Here is a 17517-nt window from a genome sequence, read left to right on the forward strand (position 1 = left end):
TCCAACACTGATCTATATTTTGTATTATAATTACAAAATATATATATATATATAAACACACACAAACACACATATATATATAATCATAGTGGAGGAAAAACATAAATTTTCAATTGTAAACTGATGACAGAGCAAGGAAAGAAAAGGATAATCTCTAAAAATACAAATTTTCTAGTATTGACATCCAATGGGGGAGGGTAGAATGAGTACAAGAAGGCACAGCAGTTTCTATCAAGAGTTTGCTTTAGGGTTATTTATAAAAGCTCTCACTAAACTAGATTGTAAGTGTAAGGCAAAACTGCCAAGAAAACATTTAAACATTTCTCTCAATCAATAGTCATTTGTTACAATATTCACTTACATTTTTGCTCCTGTATAAAATTTAGCAAGAAAATTAATTCATCTATTGTTTTAATTCTATACCATATAATATTAGAGCTAATATTGACCCTCTGTGTCAAGTACAGGGAAGGTTCCAGCCTGAAAAATTCTGCTAAAAGGAATAAAGCATCATTTAAAGCAGTGGTGCTCAACCCTGGCCTCACATTATAATTACCTTTATATTGAGGTACTTATATACAATAAGGACACTTTAAAAAAAGCCTGATGATGCACAGGCTTTACCCAGAATAAGAGAATCAGAATCTCTGGGGGTTGGGCCCATATCTTTGCATTTTTAAAAACTTGCCAGCTGATTTGTAGCCCACAGTAAGGTTGAGATTCCCTTATTTAAAGTTTCAAAAAAATGCTGTTTATTCAGTGTGCAGTATCACTACCAAAGATCTGCATCTCCAGACCCCCAATCAAGAAACACCATGATTCCATATGGCTAACCAAAATCTTGGAATAACCTAAAACTACCAGCCAAGAACACATTCTTTTTACAGAGAATCTTAATTAGGCTTCCATAGTCTGGAATAAAGTTGAAATTCTAGCATGATATTCAAGGAATTTTTCCACAGTCTACCTCCAATTTGTTATTCCAGTTCCTTACCACAAACCCACTCTACATGTGAACCAGATGACTGTTCCCAGTCCACATGTCCCGTGCTCTCCCCCAATCCAGTCTCTAGTCCAGGGGCTCCCTCCACTAGAGGTGTGCTTTCTCGCTCCATTCCATAGCCACTGGCCATAATACCTTTTCTATGCTTTAAACATAGCTTGAATGCCACCACCACCTCCATCAGGCCCTAAAGCCTTCCATCAGACCCTCTATCTTTCTCCCATCACACGCTGCCTTTCGCATTAATGCCCTGGCTCCTAAAAACTGAAGCCTAGAGAGTACAGTAGTTGTAAGCCTGTGAAGGGCAACAACTAAGCCTTGTGCATTTTTCTCTGGTTCCCTCCCTCTGTACCCAGCACCCAGCACACAGTCTTAAACAAGTGGTGCCCACTGAGTGATGTGGTACTTAATTCTCTAAATAAGAAGTTACTTCTAGACAGGAAGGAAATGAATTGTTTGATTTCTATAATTGAACTTAAAATCAAAGACATAAACACCAAAATAAATAAAATTGCCACACTGGCCTAAACTGTAGGGAGTAATAGTGTATTTGTGGGACCAATCCCTTGCACTCTAAAAGGTCTTGATCATTCTTGAAATTTGCTTTAATCCAGAATAGTGGAGATTTCCTAATGGTAAAAAAGTGAATAAAGTAATTTCTGGGAACTTGAGAAGGAAAGTAAAATCTACCCTAAAATGGAAAAACTGGAAAAAAAGCATGACAAATACTAAATTTTTTTGGAAGAACAAGGAAAGTATGAACTCCAAGAGTCTTCATGATTATTTTCTCTTCTCTTTAGGAAGAGCTCAATTTTTCAAACTGGAGAGAATTTGAACATGAAGCACTTCCTGGAGAAAGGGTTAAGTGAGAAACTGAAATACCTGAGTGCATTTCCGCTGTTCTCCACTACACCTCCAGGACAAATAAGGATGAGTTGTCAAGTTAAATATAAGCAGTCAAGTGACTGAATTATAATTTACTCTGTGCTCAATTTAAATTAGTGTGAGGCTATTAAAATATACAGTATAAATACGGCAATTCATCACAAGCTGTCATGGATGACTTCATTTATTTGCTGGAGTGGCACACGCTCCACTAAAGGGAAGGAGAGCAAAATCACAGGTCAAATTAAGCTGCTATTCTGTTTTAATTCACTTATTTAATCTGTGGCAACATAATTGTCTTTTACAGTATGTACAACTCAGAAAGGAAATTTGGGAGGATTACAGTCAGTATACAAATGATTAATCAAATGGTCCATTTAAATGCTACTTTAAAAGCAGCAGAAACCCAAAGCAGTCAAAGAATGATAATCAGCATGTGCTACATAGAAGGCTAAATTTCCTATACAGTGGGTTTTTCCCAATTAGAAAATATGTAGTACAAGGGAATCTTTTAAGCTCTATTCTTTCAAAGATTTTACAGAATACATTAACAGTATAAAAAGGTTCTATTTGCAAAATGGCTAAGAGTATTTTTGTTTTCTGCTCTACTTGTTTGCAATCATCTTGCTTAACTACATTTCTCCCACCACTGTCACCCCCCAAAAGCTAGTTAGAAACATGTATTTAGATACAGTCATCAAATAGTTATCTTTAAAATAGCACTAGTGACATTTTCAAAGTACTCTCTTTGAGGCAATTTTCTTTTCTAAATTCAGTGATATAAATTAAAAATTCAGGGTACTTCTATTATTCCCAAAGTTCAACTTGCTTTTTATAATATCTGAAGTGATATTTTCCACCTCTGAAGTCTGAAGTGGTAAACACTAATATGCTTAGACACTGCAATAACCTTTGGGCAAAAAAGTGTAAAAAATAAGAACATTCACAAGAACAAAAATTAGAAATATTTTGAGCAAGAAGAGAAAAGTAACAGATTTTCAAGGACTCTCATCTAATTGATCCCACATGACATTAAAAGTATGGGTGAAAATGATCATTTGACTTGGGAAATTAAATTTCCCTCATCATGCTACGCAGGCATCAGAGCCCTGCAGGTGATTCTGTTTGGACAAGGACTGTGATTTGCTGCTCTTCGCAATCCCTCTATGACACTAGACAGCCTGGTTTCACAGCTGAGGTCACTAAGAGGTTCAAGTGACATGCTCGAAGTCACACAGAAGTCAGGAGGGGTTCAGGAAAAGATCAAATGTGCTTCTAACTCTTAACCTTTCATTTCAGCCCTTAATATAAAAAATGCTAAGAAATACTCTGGGTGAGAGCAATGAACACAAAGAACACTATGGGATATTTTGCTTCTGAACCGAACTTGCTTTTAGGATATTACTTTAAAACATGAATGAATGAGCTAAAGAACAAATGAAAGACTAAAGTTTATTTATTCAGTTAGTTGTTCAACAGATTATGTGTTGAACACCAAGTCCTGACATGGCGTGCTCTGTATTACACTCTGAATGCAAGGTTCTACATAAATCAATGACTAAGACAAGAAGATAACAAGACCTGTTCCCCACTTTCAAAGATACTTCAGTGTACTAGGGGAAAATGTAACTTGCGTACTATTAGAACACCAGAAGTCACCATGTGATGACACCCATAAGGGACACATTCAGAGAATCCTAGAGCGATCTGAAGGAGAAGGTGGTAAGTGACAGGTCTACCAGATGTGACAGGATCTATTCAAGTCAGCTCAAGGAGGAGCAAGCTTCGGAGCTGACCCGCGACAGATGGCGAGGATTTGGACAGGTTGGAGACATTGGTGAAGGCATTCTAATTAGAAAGAAATACATGAATAAAAGTATTGAAGTAAGAAAGTACTTGGGTTCAGATAAGGCAATGAGTTCAACTTAAAAGAAGCACAGAATTCAGACACATAAGATAATGCTTTAGAAGTAGGCTGAGGACGTATTGTGCAAGATCTTGAGTTTCATCCCATAGAGCTTTTAGTTTTACTTGGAAGTAATGCAGAGCCTTTGAAGACTTTTGAGAAGGGAAGAAATATGACCAGAGCTATGCTTTAAGAACCCAAATCCCAAAGTAGTGAACAGAAATACAGAACAGAGGTTAACAGCATGGACTTGATTGAGGCAAGACTTCCCTGGGTTCAAAGCTTGTTTCCATTACTTATCAGGTGCGGGACTAAGCTATTATGTATTCTGTGCCTCAGCTTCTGCATCTGTAAAGTGAGGATCCATAACAGTAATAAATGCAAAAGGTCACGGTGAGCTTTAAACATGGAAAATGTACGTAGAGTGCTTAGCAGAGTTTTTTGTGTTTAGTTCCTAAGTCTTGTCTGACTCTTTTGTGACTCCATGGACTGTAGCTGACCAGGCTCCTCTGTTCACGGGATTCTCTGGGAAAGAACACTAGAGTGCACTGCCATTTCCTTGCCCGGGGTTGGGGGCGGGGGGTGGGGTGGGTCTTCCTGACCCAGGGATTGAACCTGGGTCTCCTGCATTGGCAAGTGGATTCTTTATCAGTGAGTCACCAGAGTAGACACTGCTTCTGTGTGAGTGTGTGCTCAGATGCTCATTTGTGTCTCACTCTTTGCAATTCCATGGACTGTAGCCTGCCGGGTTCCTCTGTCCATGGAATTCTCCAGGCAAGAATATTGGAACAGGTTTCCATTTCATACTCCAGGGATCTTACCTACCCAATGCATCTCCTGCAGATTATTTACCACTATACCACCTGGGAAGCCCAGACACCTGCTTAGTATAGTACTATTGGATAGTACTATCTATTGGACTTCTGTAGCTTCTATTTTCGAGACAACAATTTAAAAGCTGGTCAAGAGACATGTCTGCCAAGAGGCAAAAATAAATGTATGGATTAGCACAGTGATAAGAACGGGAAAGATACTAAAAATAAATAAATAAATAACACCAAAACAGAAAAAATCAACAGGCTTCCAGAAATTAGACATCAGCTAAAATAGGACAGTGATCTCTGAGAGACAGAAAACCAAAGAGATGAGTCCTATGACCAGCTTAGTGACTAGACAAGAGTTTTTAGTACCCATGCAGGGAGGGGATCCTAGGGGAACTCAACCACCTCCCTAAACTGAGAGAACTGGGAGTTCTGAGGAGGCCAAGGCAGCTAGAATTTACTGGAAGAAGAGCAAAAGGAGACAGCTGCAGAAAGCTGCAGAGGGCACCTGGAGTCTTTAGGTGAGTAATGATTAGCACATGGATGTCAGGAAACTACAGGAGGCCAGGGAAAGAACCCCAAGAAAGAATCAGAAGATACGATCTCCAGACCTTCAGACCTCACACTAGGCAGAGTTTGTGTTCCCACCAGGAAGGATGAAAACCCCATATTTGCCAAGGCATCAGGATAGAGTATTCAGAAGACTACTGCTTCAGTCGACTGCGGAAAGTTAGCTCTAGACTAAACACCGGAAAATTCTGAAAGAGACGGGAATACCAGACCACTTGACCTGCCTCTTGAGAAATCTGTATGCAGGTCAGGAAGCAACAGTTAGAATGGACATGGAATAATAGACTGGTTCCAAATAGGAAAAGGAGTACATCAAGGCTGTATATTGTCACCCTGTTTATTTAACTTATACACAGAGTACATCATGAGAAAATGCTGGGCTGGATGAAGCACAAGCTGGAATCAAGACTGCCGGGAGAAATACCAATAACCTCAGATATGCAGAAAGTGAAGAAGAACTAAAGAGCCTCTTGATGAACGTGAAAGAGCAGAGTGAAAAAGTTGGCTTAAAGCTCAACAATCAGAAAACTAAGATCATGGCATCCAGTCCCATCAGTTCAGTTCAGTTCAGTTGCTCAGTCGTGTCCGACTCTTTGCGACCGCATGAACTGCAGCACGTCAGGCCTCCCTGTCCATCACCAACTCCCAGAGTCCACCCAAACCCATGTCCATTGAGTCGGTGATGCCCTTCAACTATCTCATCCTCTGTCGTCCCCTTCTCCTCCTACCCTCGATTTTTCCCAGCATCAGGGTCTTTTCCAATGAGTCAGTTCTTCGCATCAGGTGGCCAAAGTACTGGAGTTTCAGCTTCAACATCAGTCTTTCCGATGAACACCCAGGACTGATTTCCTTTAGGATGGACTGGTTGGATCTCCTTGCGGTCCAAGGGACTCTCAAGAGTCTTCTCCAACACCACAGTTCAAAGGCATCAGTTCTTTGGCACTCAGCTTTCTTTATAGTCCAACTCTCACATCCATACATGACTACTGGAAAAAACATAGCCTTGACTAGATGGACCTTTGTTGACAAAGTAATGTCTCTGCTTTTTAATATGCTGCCTAGGTTGGTCATAACGTTCTTTCCAAGGAGTAAGCGTCTTTTAATTTCATGGCTGCAATCACCATCTGCAGTGATTTTGGAGCCCCCCAAAATAAAGTCAGCCACTGTTTCCACTGTTTCCCCATCTATTTGCCATGAAGTGATGCGGCCAGATGCCATGATCTTAGTTTTCTGAATGTTGAGCTTTAAGCCAACTTTTTCACTCTCCTCTTTCACTTTCTTTTTTTTTTTGGAAGATACATTCCTGATTTATTATCTCCATATTCAAAAAGAATTTCAAAGTAACAAAATAATTCTATCCACCATAGAATCCAGAATAAGGTTGGGCTCTGGGGACCAAATTCATTGTTCACAGGGTGGGCAGAACCCTCTGCCTCTAAACAATCTTTTGAGCTAATTCAGAGAAGGCAACGGCACCCCACTCCAGTACTCTTGCCTGGAAAATCCCATGGATGGAGGAGCCTGGTAGGCTGCAGTCCATGGAGTCTCTAATTAAGAGTCGGACATGACTGAGCGACTTCACTTTCACTTTTCACTTTCATGCATTGGAGAAGGAAATGGCAACCCACTCCGGTGTTCTTGCGTGGAGAATCCCAGGGACGGTGGAACCTGATGGGCTGCCATTTATGGGGTCGCACAGAGTCAGACACGACTGAAGCAACTTAGCAGCAGCTTTCAGCTCTGAGTCCTGGTCACAGTCTTGAAATCACAGAAGGTTAGAGACTGGAATTACTCAGCCAGAGGGATGAGTTTCTTGTTCAGACATGAGGAGACGGTTTCTTGGAAGTGATCAATGAAGCCTCTGCAGCAGAAACAGAAGACAAGGGCAGAGGGCATGGGGGCTGAACCAGAGGGGCCTGGCACTGGCCGGCGGGGGGATGGAGGGCGGCACGGTGAGGAGCCCTTTCACCATTTCCTCGTTTTCATCCGTGTGTCTCCACTCCGTAGAACAGGGGCTGCGTTCAGTCAGTAACCCTGATGTAAGAATGTTCTTCTCATAGTTTCTCATAGAATTTAAAGACAGGGACCAGTAGGACTCTTGATTGGATCCAGGAGAGATCCCATGATGCCTGAAGCTACACGCTTTCGATTACTGAGGTGGTCTGGCCAAAGGTCCCAGCTCCTGGAAGGCACAGTCATGTTGTCTTACGGGGACAAAGAGGCTCTTCAGTTCTTCACTTTCTGCCACATGACTTCATCGCCCGTGCAGTGGTTAGGGTCTCTCAGAATGCCGTAAAGAAGGGAGGCAGACATCATAGGCTTTATGTTGTACACTATTGGGGCTGAGGGATGCCAAGATAGTGATGCATCAGGTCCAGGGTTCATCTTCTCAACTCCAGTGGCCAGGTGAAAGGTACAGTGAAGAAGTAGTTATAAAAGTCTAAGTACGAGGTATGTGAGCCTGATACAAGGCAAAGGCAATGAGGATGAGAACAGAAAGAAAGTGGCACACGGACCCATTTCAAGGGAAATTGCTGACAGGACATGGTGACTTACGGGATGTGGCAGATGAAAGAAAGAAAGAAGGGAACAACTACCGAGTTTTTGAACTCTAAGATGAGGAAGACAGTGGTGCACTGAGCAGGGAACATGGAAAGAAGCGTAGGAGATGATGAGTCAAATCACAGTGCGGGGATCCTGAAGGTCACAAAAGGGCCAGAGCTTCCACCAGCCACCACCCAAACAAACCACTTCATTTCCTCTTTGACAATACCTATGATTCAAGCTAACAGAGGTCGCGGTGGGAGAGAAAGCAGTAAGCATCAAAACATTCATGAATTTCAGAAAACTTATATAGCACTTACCTTTACAGCTAGTATTTTCCCACTTGGGACATGATATGCTCTATGGAAAGAAAAAAAAATCATTTGGGATTACTAAACAACCTACAAAATGGACATAATATAAATCTGAATACATCCTCAGTAAGAGAAATATGATACTTTCAGAGAACACTAATAACTGTGGTAATTTACATTTCTATTGAGGTTCATGGTTTACACAGTGATTCATTATGTACTACCTTAAAATAACTCTAAGTTAATTCTGATATTATTATCCACTTTTTAGAGCTCAGAACTCTGAACCATAGAGAAGGCTAAGCAGTTTATCAATGGTACAAGTTAATAAGAGGCAGAACTAGACATCAAACCCAAGTCTTCTGGCTCCAGATCCCTTATAAGATACAGTCACGGTATGTGGCGGTGTACACCGTACAGATCCACATAAAATGGGAGGTTTCCCTTTCGTTTATCTCAATTATATATATAGATAAACTGCATCCCTACATTTCATTAAAATAATCTCAAAACACATAGCTAAAGATATAAATTCATGTAAGAAGTCATAGAGTTACAAGGATCAAGGATGACAGCTATCTTTTTCTTAAAGCTAGCACCTCTCAATATTTTTCAGAAAGCTACAGAACAAGGCTTCCCTGGTGGCTTGGTGGTAAAGAATCTGCCTGCCAGTGCAGGAGACATGGGTTCGATCCCTGATCTAAGATCTCACATGCCACGAAGCAACTAAACCCATGTGCCACACCTACTGGGCCTGTGCTCCAGAGCCTGGGAGCCGCGACCACTGACACGGGTGCTGCAGCTATCGAAGGCTGTGCACTCTAGAGCCCATGCTCTGCGACAAGAGAAGCCACTGCAGAGGGAAGCCCACACACTGAAACTGGAGGGTAGCCCCTGCTTGCCACAACCAGAGAAAAGCCGACTCGGCAAAGACCCAGCGCAACCAAAAATAAAACAAGTAAAAGTACACTCTTAAAAAACCTTCAGAGGCCAGTTCAAATGATCAGATACAGTGAAATAATTACAGTTTAAATCAAGCAATAGGAATACATTCATTTGTGAAAAATACTAAGGGGATTATGTTTGCAGAAATAAAATACCATTACATCTCATCAAGACTTTTTGTGTGAAATGAAATGTGTGCCCATGCACTGCACTGACTGCACATTCTGACCACTATACAGAAACAGTATGCTTTAAATAAAAATTTCAAAACAAACCACATAACATAAACAAGCACTCTTTATGGCACGTTACTGGAGTGGGGTGCCATTGCCTTCTCTGTCATATAGGTATAAAGAAACAAATTAGTTTGGAAGAATTAAAATCTTGCTCCACAAAAGATTTTACATATTAGCCAAGATCAAATTGGTCTTCTCTTAATCCAACTCATGTTAAGGTGTAACTGGGGTAGGACAGATGTGGGTGAAAAGAAATTTAGTTTCTCAGGAATTTCCCATCTTTACATGCTAAGCTGCAAACCACATTTTCCAAATTTTACTGGGTAATGACCTAGCAGTAAACATTTCTCATTTCTTTTATTGTTTTAATTGAGATTTAATTGACATGCAGTATTATATTAGTTTCAGGTGTACAACATAATGATTCAATATTTGTATATACTTTGAAATAATCACCACAGTAAATCTAGTTTACATCTATTACCACACAGAATTATTACAAAAATTGCTTATTTCATAAAATAAAAACAAAACATATATTCCATCATTATTAAAAATGAAAACACCATTTTCTGTTATTTTGGCAGAAATAATCATGTGGTTGCTCTGAAATTTTTTAAAAGCTTTATTAAGGTGTAATTATATATGATAAAACTCACTTGTTTTAAACATACAATTAAAGATTTTTTGTACTCCAGTGTTCTTGCCTGGAGAATTCTGGGGACAGCGGAGCCTGGTGAGCTGCCGTCTATGGGGTCGCACAGAGTTGGACACAACTGAAGTGACTTAGCAGCAGCAGCAGCAGAGTTGTGCAGTCATTGACAAGTGTTTTTAAAGTGACTGACTGACAAGTATTTGTAATTTTTCACATATAAAACGTTACAAATTCAGGTACAACTAAGAAAAAACATATATCAATATGTATATATATCCATATTTAGGACTGTTATAAAAAATTCATTCTGCTTCTCCTACTTGAGTAGACAAAGGTCAAGACAATTTTGGAAGGTAAACTTAGCCTTTATTTTATCAATTAATTGTACAGAAATTCAGATATATCTCATTAAAGGAAAGGTAAGCTTATAAAAATCATCAATTGTTCACTTTACCAGAGAATACTTTAATCTATACAAGTGTCTAAAGACTTTTTCTAAACACCAACCTCCCTATTATACATAAACACTATTCAATTATAAAACTTAAATAATTTTTAAAAATGTTATACTTTAAAGTGATACACATTTTCAAAAGTGGAACCCCTGTATTATACTGGTTTTACAACAAATTACCATTTACTTTAGTATCTGTGTTAACGTCAGACTTTTACAATGTATGAAACTACATGTCATGATTTAATTCATGATATGTCTGAACTCGCGCCATAAATTAATATATAAAAGCTTACACTGTGTTTTTTCTCAATGCATGACAGCAGAGTTGTTGGCCTAAGCCAATGTGAAGTGTGATTTGAAGGAATTTAGTTCGGAGAAGGCAATGGCACCCCGCTCCAGTACTCTTGCCTGGAAAATCCCATGGACAGAGGAACCTGGTGGGCTGCAGTCCATGGGGTTGGGTTACTAAGAGTCGTACATGACTGAGCAACTTCACTTTCACTTTTCACTTTCATGCATTGGAGAAGGAAATGGCAACCCACTCCAGTGTTCTTGCCTGGAGAATCCCAGGGACGGGGGAGCCTAGTGGGCTGCCGTCTATGGGGTCACACAGAGTCGGACACGACTGAAGTGACTTAGCAGCAGCAACTTTATTCCAGGCAATATAATACAGAACATTTAACAATTATATACCATTTTTCTTCTCAAATTATCATAGTGTCTTCCAATGTCAACATTTAAAACACTCTATATTATAAAAACTGAAATGTAAAGATATATAATTGAATGCGTACACAAGGACTCAAAACAGTGTTGTTACACTGGACAATGAGCAACACCTGGATATATCAGACTAATGGGAGTGATAGGGAAATGATTAGCAAATAAGCTAGTACATACTAGATACCATACTGGACAGTCTGGCAACTTAATTAGCTTATCAAGAAAGCTGATCTATTCCAAAAGAAGGGTCTCCTATTTCCAAGTGAATTAAAAGGGGAAACTTGATGATTTAATTATGATGCACGTTTATTCATCTGTGGAAGTTTGGGTTCGATTTCGAGAAATAAAAATGCTGTGTGGTTTGGTTTACAGTGCAATGACAGTACCAAATTAACATTTAATTTTCAAGAAGAAGTGGAGGACAAAGGCAATGCAAGGTAGGAGTCAAGTGTGTCCCTTAACTTTGCCAATGGCATTCTACCCAGAGACAAGGAATTTGTTTACTTTCAGTGGATACTGCATCTCAATTGTCTTGACCTTCCTCAACACATTAACTGTAAAGTGATTAATGAAGTTTGAATGGAGGCTCTGGTTACGCCAAAAGACAACTATACACCTCTGCATTGTTTTAATTAACAGCTAACACTTCAAATTAGTTTGCTGTTGCCACAGTAATTACCTGTTCCATTGAGTGCATGAAGGAAGCACTTTTATAAGTTACTTTTAGTGCTGAGTCCTTGAGCATTCCACTTTGTGACCAGCACAGAACTTCTGGGAATAGTCTCAGCCCTTAAAATTGAGCACATAATCTATACACACTTTAGAACTATAAAAGCTAAGTAGCCTGGTATAAATTTTTTGAGTATTAAAATAACAAGAAGACAAGCAAAGAGAACATCTATACTTTTCATACTTTCTCTACTTTCTCTTTCCATTTGGAACAATAGGTTCCATATGAATAAACAAAAAAGTTGACACCAACCTTTAATTTTGGTGGTACAAATTCAGACAATGTATTGCGTAGTAACATTGAGTACTGTCTTATCTAATCCCACCCTTTTAAGGTAGAAATATCTAAAAGCCAGGTTAAAAAACTTGTCCAAGCATACACAGTCAATGGCAAAGACAAGACTGGAACTGAGGCAGAACACACGTATTCTAGGAACTAAAAAAATATGTGGTAATGTTTAAGTTCTCTTAACTGCATTCTAGAGCAGGGAAACTCATAATTCAAAACTTACAAAGGTGCTGCCCTATTTCAATCAGGCTAAGACCATCACATTAAATCTTTCCCAGCAAGGAAGCATTCTGCAACCACTGCCAACCTGTCAGGGGAGGGAGAGGAGGGAAGGCTGTATGCTCTGAGACACTGCCTGGGTTCTGATGCTAGCTCTGACACTTAATGTGAACACAGACTGTTATCAAACCTCACCTTGTCTCTCGTGCCTTAACTCTGAAAAGGGGAAACTGGTCTCTAAGTTACAGACTTGTGAGGTTTAGTGAGATAAGCAAAACATAGAGGACAAGGCCTGGCACAGAGTAAGTGGGTGTTACACGTTAGGAAGCTAGAAAGTTTCCAGGGTAGTTGGGTGTTTTAAGAGTAAAACCATTAAAACAGACTGAAAAAGCTCCGTTTTCTCTTCTGCAAATCTCCCTTATCCATCATACTCACTCTGCTCCACAAAACATCCTTCTGCCTCAGGCTCTTTCTACCTACATCTCAGCCTGGACCACTCTTCCTTTAATACCCACTCGACTTGTTCCATCACCTCCTTCAGGTCCAATGTTACTTCTCTGACTATCCTATGTAAAACAGCTCCTTCTCTCTTTCTTTACTGTTCACAGAATTCATCGACACTCTACACAATTTATTATTTGTCTCCAACCACTAGAAAGCAAGCTCTGTGAAAACAGGGACTTTTTGTTGTTGTTGCTCTATATGGTATCTCCAGTGCCTAACACTGTACTGGGCAAATTTTATAAATATTTGTTGGAAGAATGAATAAATTGCCCTTTTAAAAAATTATTAGTTTTTATTAATAGATTCTAAACCTATTAATACCCAATTTTTCTTTTCTAACACATATATAAAAAACTATCCTTTAAGTATGACTTGGACTCATGAGTTTTCACATATAGTATTTTTCCCTGTTCAGTTGCAAATATTTTTGTCCCATTATAATGTGCTACACAATCCATAAATTACTCAGATGTGTGTATTTTAATTCTCAAATGAATAAGAGGTTTAAGATTATTATTATTAATTTCTAAATTGTATTATAGTCAGAAAAAGTGACCTGTAAGACTTGCTTTGTGCCCTAGTATATAATCAGTTCTTAAGTTCTCTATACCTCTCTATCCTCTCAATATGATTGAAAAGAGTGTTATATGATCATGTGGTCAGCTTGTTAATGATGATGTTAAAGTCTTCTATATCTTTAATTTTTATTTGTTTCATCTATTGATTACTGAAAGACAATTCTCCTACTATGATTGTGGATTTATTAAATTTTCCTTGTCAAGCTTTTTTCTTTTTGCTTTATGTATTTTAAGGTTATGTTATTAACTATATACAAGCTTAAAACTATTATATATTCTTTTTCTTCTATCATCATATAGTAGTCCTTTCTATCTTCATCCCTAAAAAAACCCCACAAAACTTTTTGCCTTAAAATTTGCTTTGTCTTATGTTAATATAACCTCACTAGCTTTCTATTGATTAGTTTTTGCCTAATATCTTTTCCCGAACCTTTTCCTTTCAATCTTACTCTGACTTCATGTTTTAGAAACATATGCTAAAATAGTCAAAAATAGCAGATAGCTGTATTTTTTTAAGTTCAACTTAACCAATCTACTAACTGGCAACATAAATCTATAATTATTGATACATATAGATTTATTTCTATCACCTTTTCCATTTATCATCTCTCTCCCTCTACTATCCTGGATTGTTATTGCTGTTTGGTTGCAAGTTGTCCAACTTCTTAGCAACCCTACAGACTGTAGCCTGCCAGGCTCCTCCGTCCATGGAATTATCCTGGCAAGAGCACTGGAGTGGGTTGCTATTTCCTCCTCCAGGGGATCTTCCTGACTTAATCACTGAACCCATATCTCTGAAGCCCCCTGCACTGTGCCACCTGGGAAGACCCGATACATGTACACATATCCCCTCCTTTTTGGATTTCCTTCCCATTTAGGTCACCACAAAGCATTTAAAAAACTATTTATTTATTTGGCTGTGCCAAGCCTTAGTTGAGGCATGCAGGATCTTTTGAGCCATGGCATGTGAGGTCTAGTCCCCTGACCAGAGACTGAACTCGGACACCCCAAAAGGGACACTACAGAGTTCAGCCACTGGACTACCAGGTGAGTCCCTCCCCACTCTTGAGTGATAATTTAACTGAGGCAGTTATTTCCTTTTCATCTTGAGAGGATACCATTGTCCTTCAGCTTTCTGTATTATTGGTGCAAACGTGCTATCTACAATTTGCTGGCCAATAAATGCCACTGAAGGTTCCTGGACAGAAGAGTGGTATGATCAGACTTTAAAATTCTTACTCTGGCTGCAGATTACCACAGCACTATTTGAAAGAGCAAGGAGCACTTAGAATGGTGTTACTATAGTGTACGTAAGAGGGGGTAATATGAATCCAGGTAGTATTACCAGATGTGGAAAAGGGGACATAGATAGAAGACTTTGGCCAGATATAATTTATGACACATGGGGATGAGGAGGCTAAACCTAAAATTTCAAGCAAAGATCATAGAATTATGGTGTTTATTAACAGAAACAGAAGACTCTTATCTGCTGCTACTGCTGCTAAGTCACTTCAATTGTGTCCGACTCTGTGAGACCCCATAGATGGCAGCCCACCAGGCTCCCCCGTCCCTGGGATTCTCCGGGCAAGAACACTGGAGTGGGTTGCCATTTCCTTCTCCAATGCATGAAAGTGAAAAATGAAAGTGAAGTTTCTCAGTCATGTCCGACTCTTCGCAACCCCATGGACTGCAGCCTACCAGGCTCCTCTGTCCATGAGATTTTCTAGGCAAGAGTACTAAAGTGGGTTGCCGTTGCCTTCTCCAGACTCTTATCTAGTCATCCTTAAATATATAATCCTGTACTTTTTAGCTTCATGAGAGCAGAGACCACGTCAACTTCATTCAACAATGTATATATAGTATCTAGCAAAATACTTAGCACATCATAGATACTCAATATTTGTGAGATAATAAGTAAATGGTGTAGTCAGGAAAGGGGAGAAAGAAAAATGAAACAGGGAACTAATAATTTCTAACAGTCCACAGAATTATTCTAATTTCTATGTGTTGTATGTAACATAAGCCACATTTCACAGATAATAATAGAAACAGATGTGGCGATATTAAGGTAATAAGAATTCATGAATGGCAGGTATAAGATTCAAATTCAGGTCTATTTCAATTTACTGCTTGTGTTCTTCCCAGTACAGACAGAGTATACACAGGGAATGATTTGAAATGAGTTTACTTCAGGATACTGTGAATGCTGAACATGGAATTCAGAAGAAGAATGTACTAAAATTCCACATATCATATTCCCTATCCTATGGTTTATGTTTCCCTATCTTGTGGTTGATGCCAATTCATCCATTGGCATAAACTACTCTGATGTTTTATGATATGCCACATGTTGCTGCTAATACTATTTTTCTTAAAAAGTGTTATATAACTTCACTAGTATATGCTTGGTTTAACTATACTGTAAACACTAATTACCAAACAATCTGTAAATTCTTAATATAGGGTCTGTATCTTATCCTATTTTATTGCAAGTTTCAAGTCAGGGTCAAGGTCCATTCTCTTCACTGCTATATCCCCAAATTCTACCAGAGTATATGACACCCTCTCCGCTTAGATACCTAGTTTCCGTATTTAATAAATAATGCATATGTCCAACTGTTAAGCACAATGCTGGGCATTGTGGCTGGGGTAGAGAACAAACCAGACAAGGTTCTTGCTTTCCTGGAGCTTACTTTCTAGTGGGGCAAGACTGACAATAATCAAATAAATACACAATATGTCACATAGCAGAAGTGCAACAAAAAAGACTAAAGGTAGGGATATAGACAGTGATCAAGATTAGGGGCATTTTTAAAAAGATATTATAGGTAGGAGGAAATTAAGGAATGTACCTCTCATTCAGTTACATGTGAGCAGTAAAGGGGCACACCATTTAGACAGTCAGAAGGAGAGGACTGTGGGCAGAGGACATGCGGAGTTCAAGGCCTTAAGGTGGAAGTGTGTATTTGACGTGTGTGGAAGTGGAATAAGAAAGACGACCAGGTGTGGGAGACAAAGTCAGAAAGGTAACGGGAAGACAGACTGTTTAGTACCATTTAGACCACGGTGAGGTCTTTGGCTATCATTTTGAATGATATAAAAAGTCACAGGGTCACGTGGAGAGTTTATATTCAGAAAGTTCATTTTGGCTGTTGGGTAAAGAGAATTCTTTGTAGGAAATTAAGGACAGAAATTAGAACAGTAGCTGGGAGGCAAGAGATAATAGACGCTTAGAATATCGTGGCAGGTCAGAGGTGGTCCACTTGCTCAAACAGCTTTGAAGAAACGCCAACAAGATTTGTGGGTTAATATAACGGATGGTCTGGGAGAAAAAGAAGAAAGAAGAGTGACTGAAAAGTCTCTGTCATGAGCAGCCTGTAGGATGAAGTTTCCATTTGTAAAGATTAGAAAAACTAAGAAGGAACAGATTTTAGAGGAAATGTCCACTTTGGGTAACTTTGAAATGCCTAAGACATTCAACTGGTAATTAGATATGAGTCTGAAGTTCAGGGCAGAGGACAGGACTGGAGATATACATTTGGGCTTCATCAACATAGAGATGATATGTAAAGCCATGAAACTACAAAATCTCACTTGGGAATTTTTAAAAAATATTTTTATTTATTTATTTGGCTGCATTAGAGAAGGAAACGGCAACCCACTCCAGTACTCTTGCCTGAAAAATTCCACGGATGGAGGAGCCTGGTAGGTTACAGTCCATGTGCAAAGAGTCAGACATGACTGAGCAACTTCACATTCTTTCTTTCTGTAGTTCCTTTTGGAGAAGGAAATGGCAACCCACTCCAGTGTTCTGCCCTGGAGAATCCCATGGACAGAGGGGCCTGGTGGGCTACAGTCTATGGGGTTGCAAAGAGTCAGACACGACTAAGCAACTAACACACACATACACATTTGGCTGCGTGTGTCTTGGTTAAAGCACATGGGGATCTACAATCTTTGTTGTGACATGTGGAATCTTCAGTTGAGGCACACGGGATTCTTAGTTGTGCATGCAAACTCTCAGTTACAGCATATGGGATCTAGTTCCCTAACCAGGGATCAAATCCAGGCCCCCTGCACTGGGAGCAGAGAGTCATAGCCAGTTGACCACCAGGGAAGTCCCTCAATTAGGAATTAAA

General features: G+C 39.4%; 1 protein-coding gene across 4 annotated transcripts in view; it reads right to left on the reverse strand.

The window, feature by feature from the left end:
- The window catches only part of LOC120860892 (dual specificity mitogen-activated protein kinase kinase 5), a 263217-nt gene that overhangs the window by 170029 nt on the left and 75671 nt on the right, over nucleotides 1-17517 (reverse strand). For all 4 annotated transcript variants that reach the window (XM_040236605.1, XM_040236604.1, XM_040236606.1 and 1 more), the window contains one exon: nucleotides 8050-8089. In XM_040236605.1, coding sequence (XP_040092539.1) covers nucleotides 8050-8089 — 40 coding nt within the window. The remainder of the gene's footprint in view (nucleotides 1-8049; nucleotides 8090-17517) is intronic.

Source organism: Oryx dammah, unplaced genomic scaffold (assembly GCF_014754425.2).
Source record: "Oryx dammah isolate SB20612 unplaced genomic scaffold, SCBI_Odam_1.1 HiC_scaffold_11209, whole genome shotgun sequence".
NCBI classification, from domain to species: domain Eukaryota; kingdom Metazoa; phylum Chordata; class Mammalia; order Artiodactyla; family Bovidae; genus Oryx; species Oryx dammah.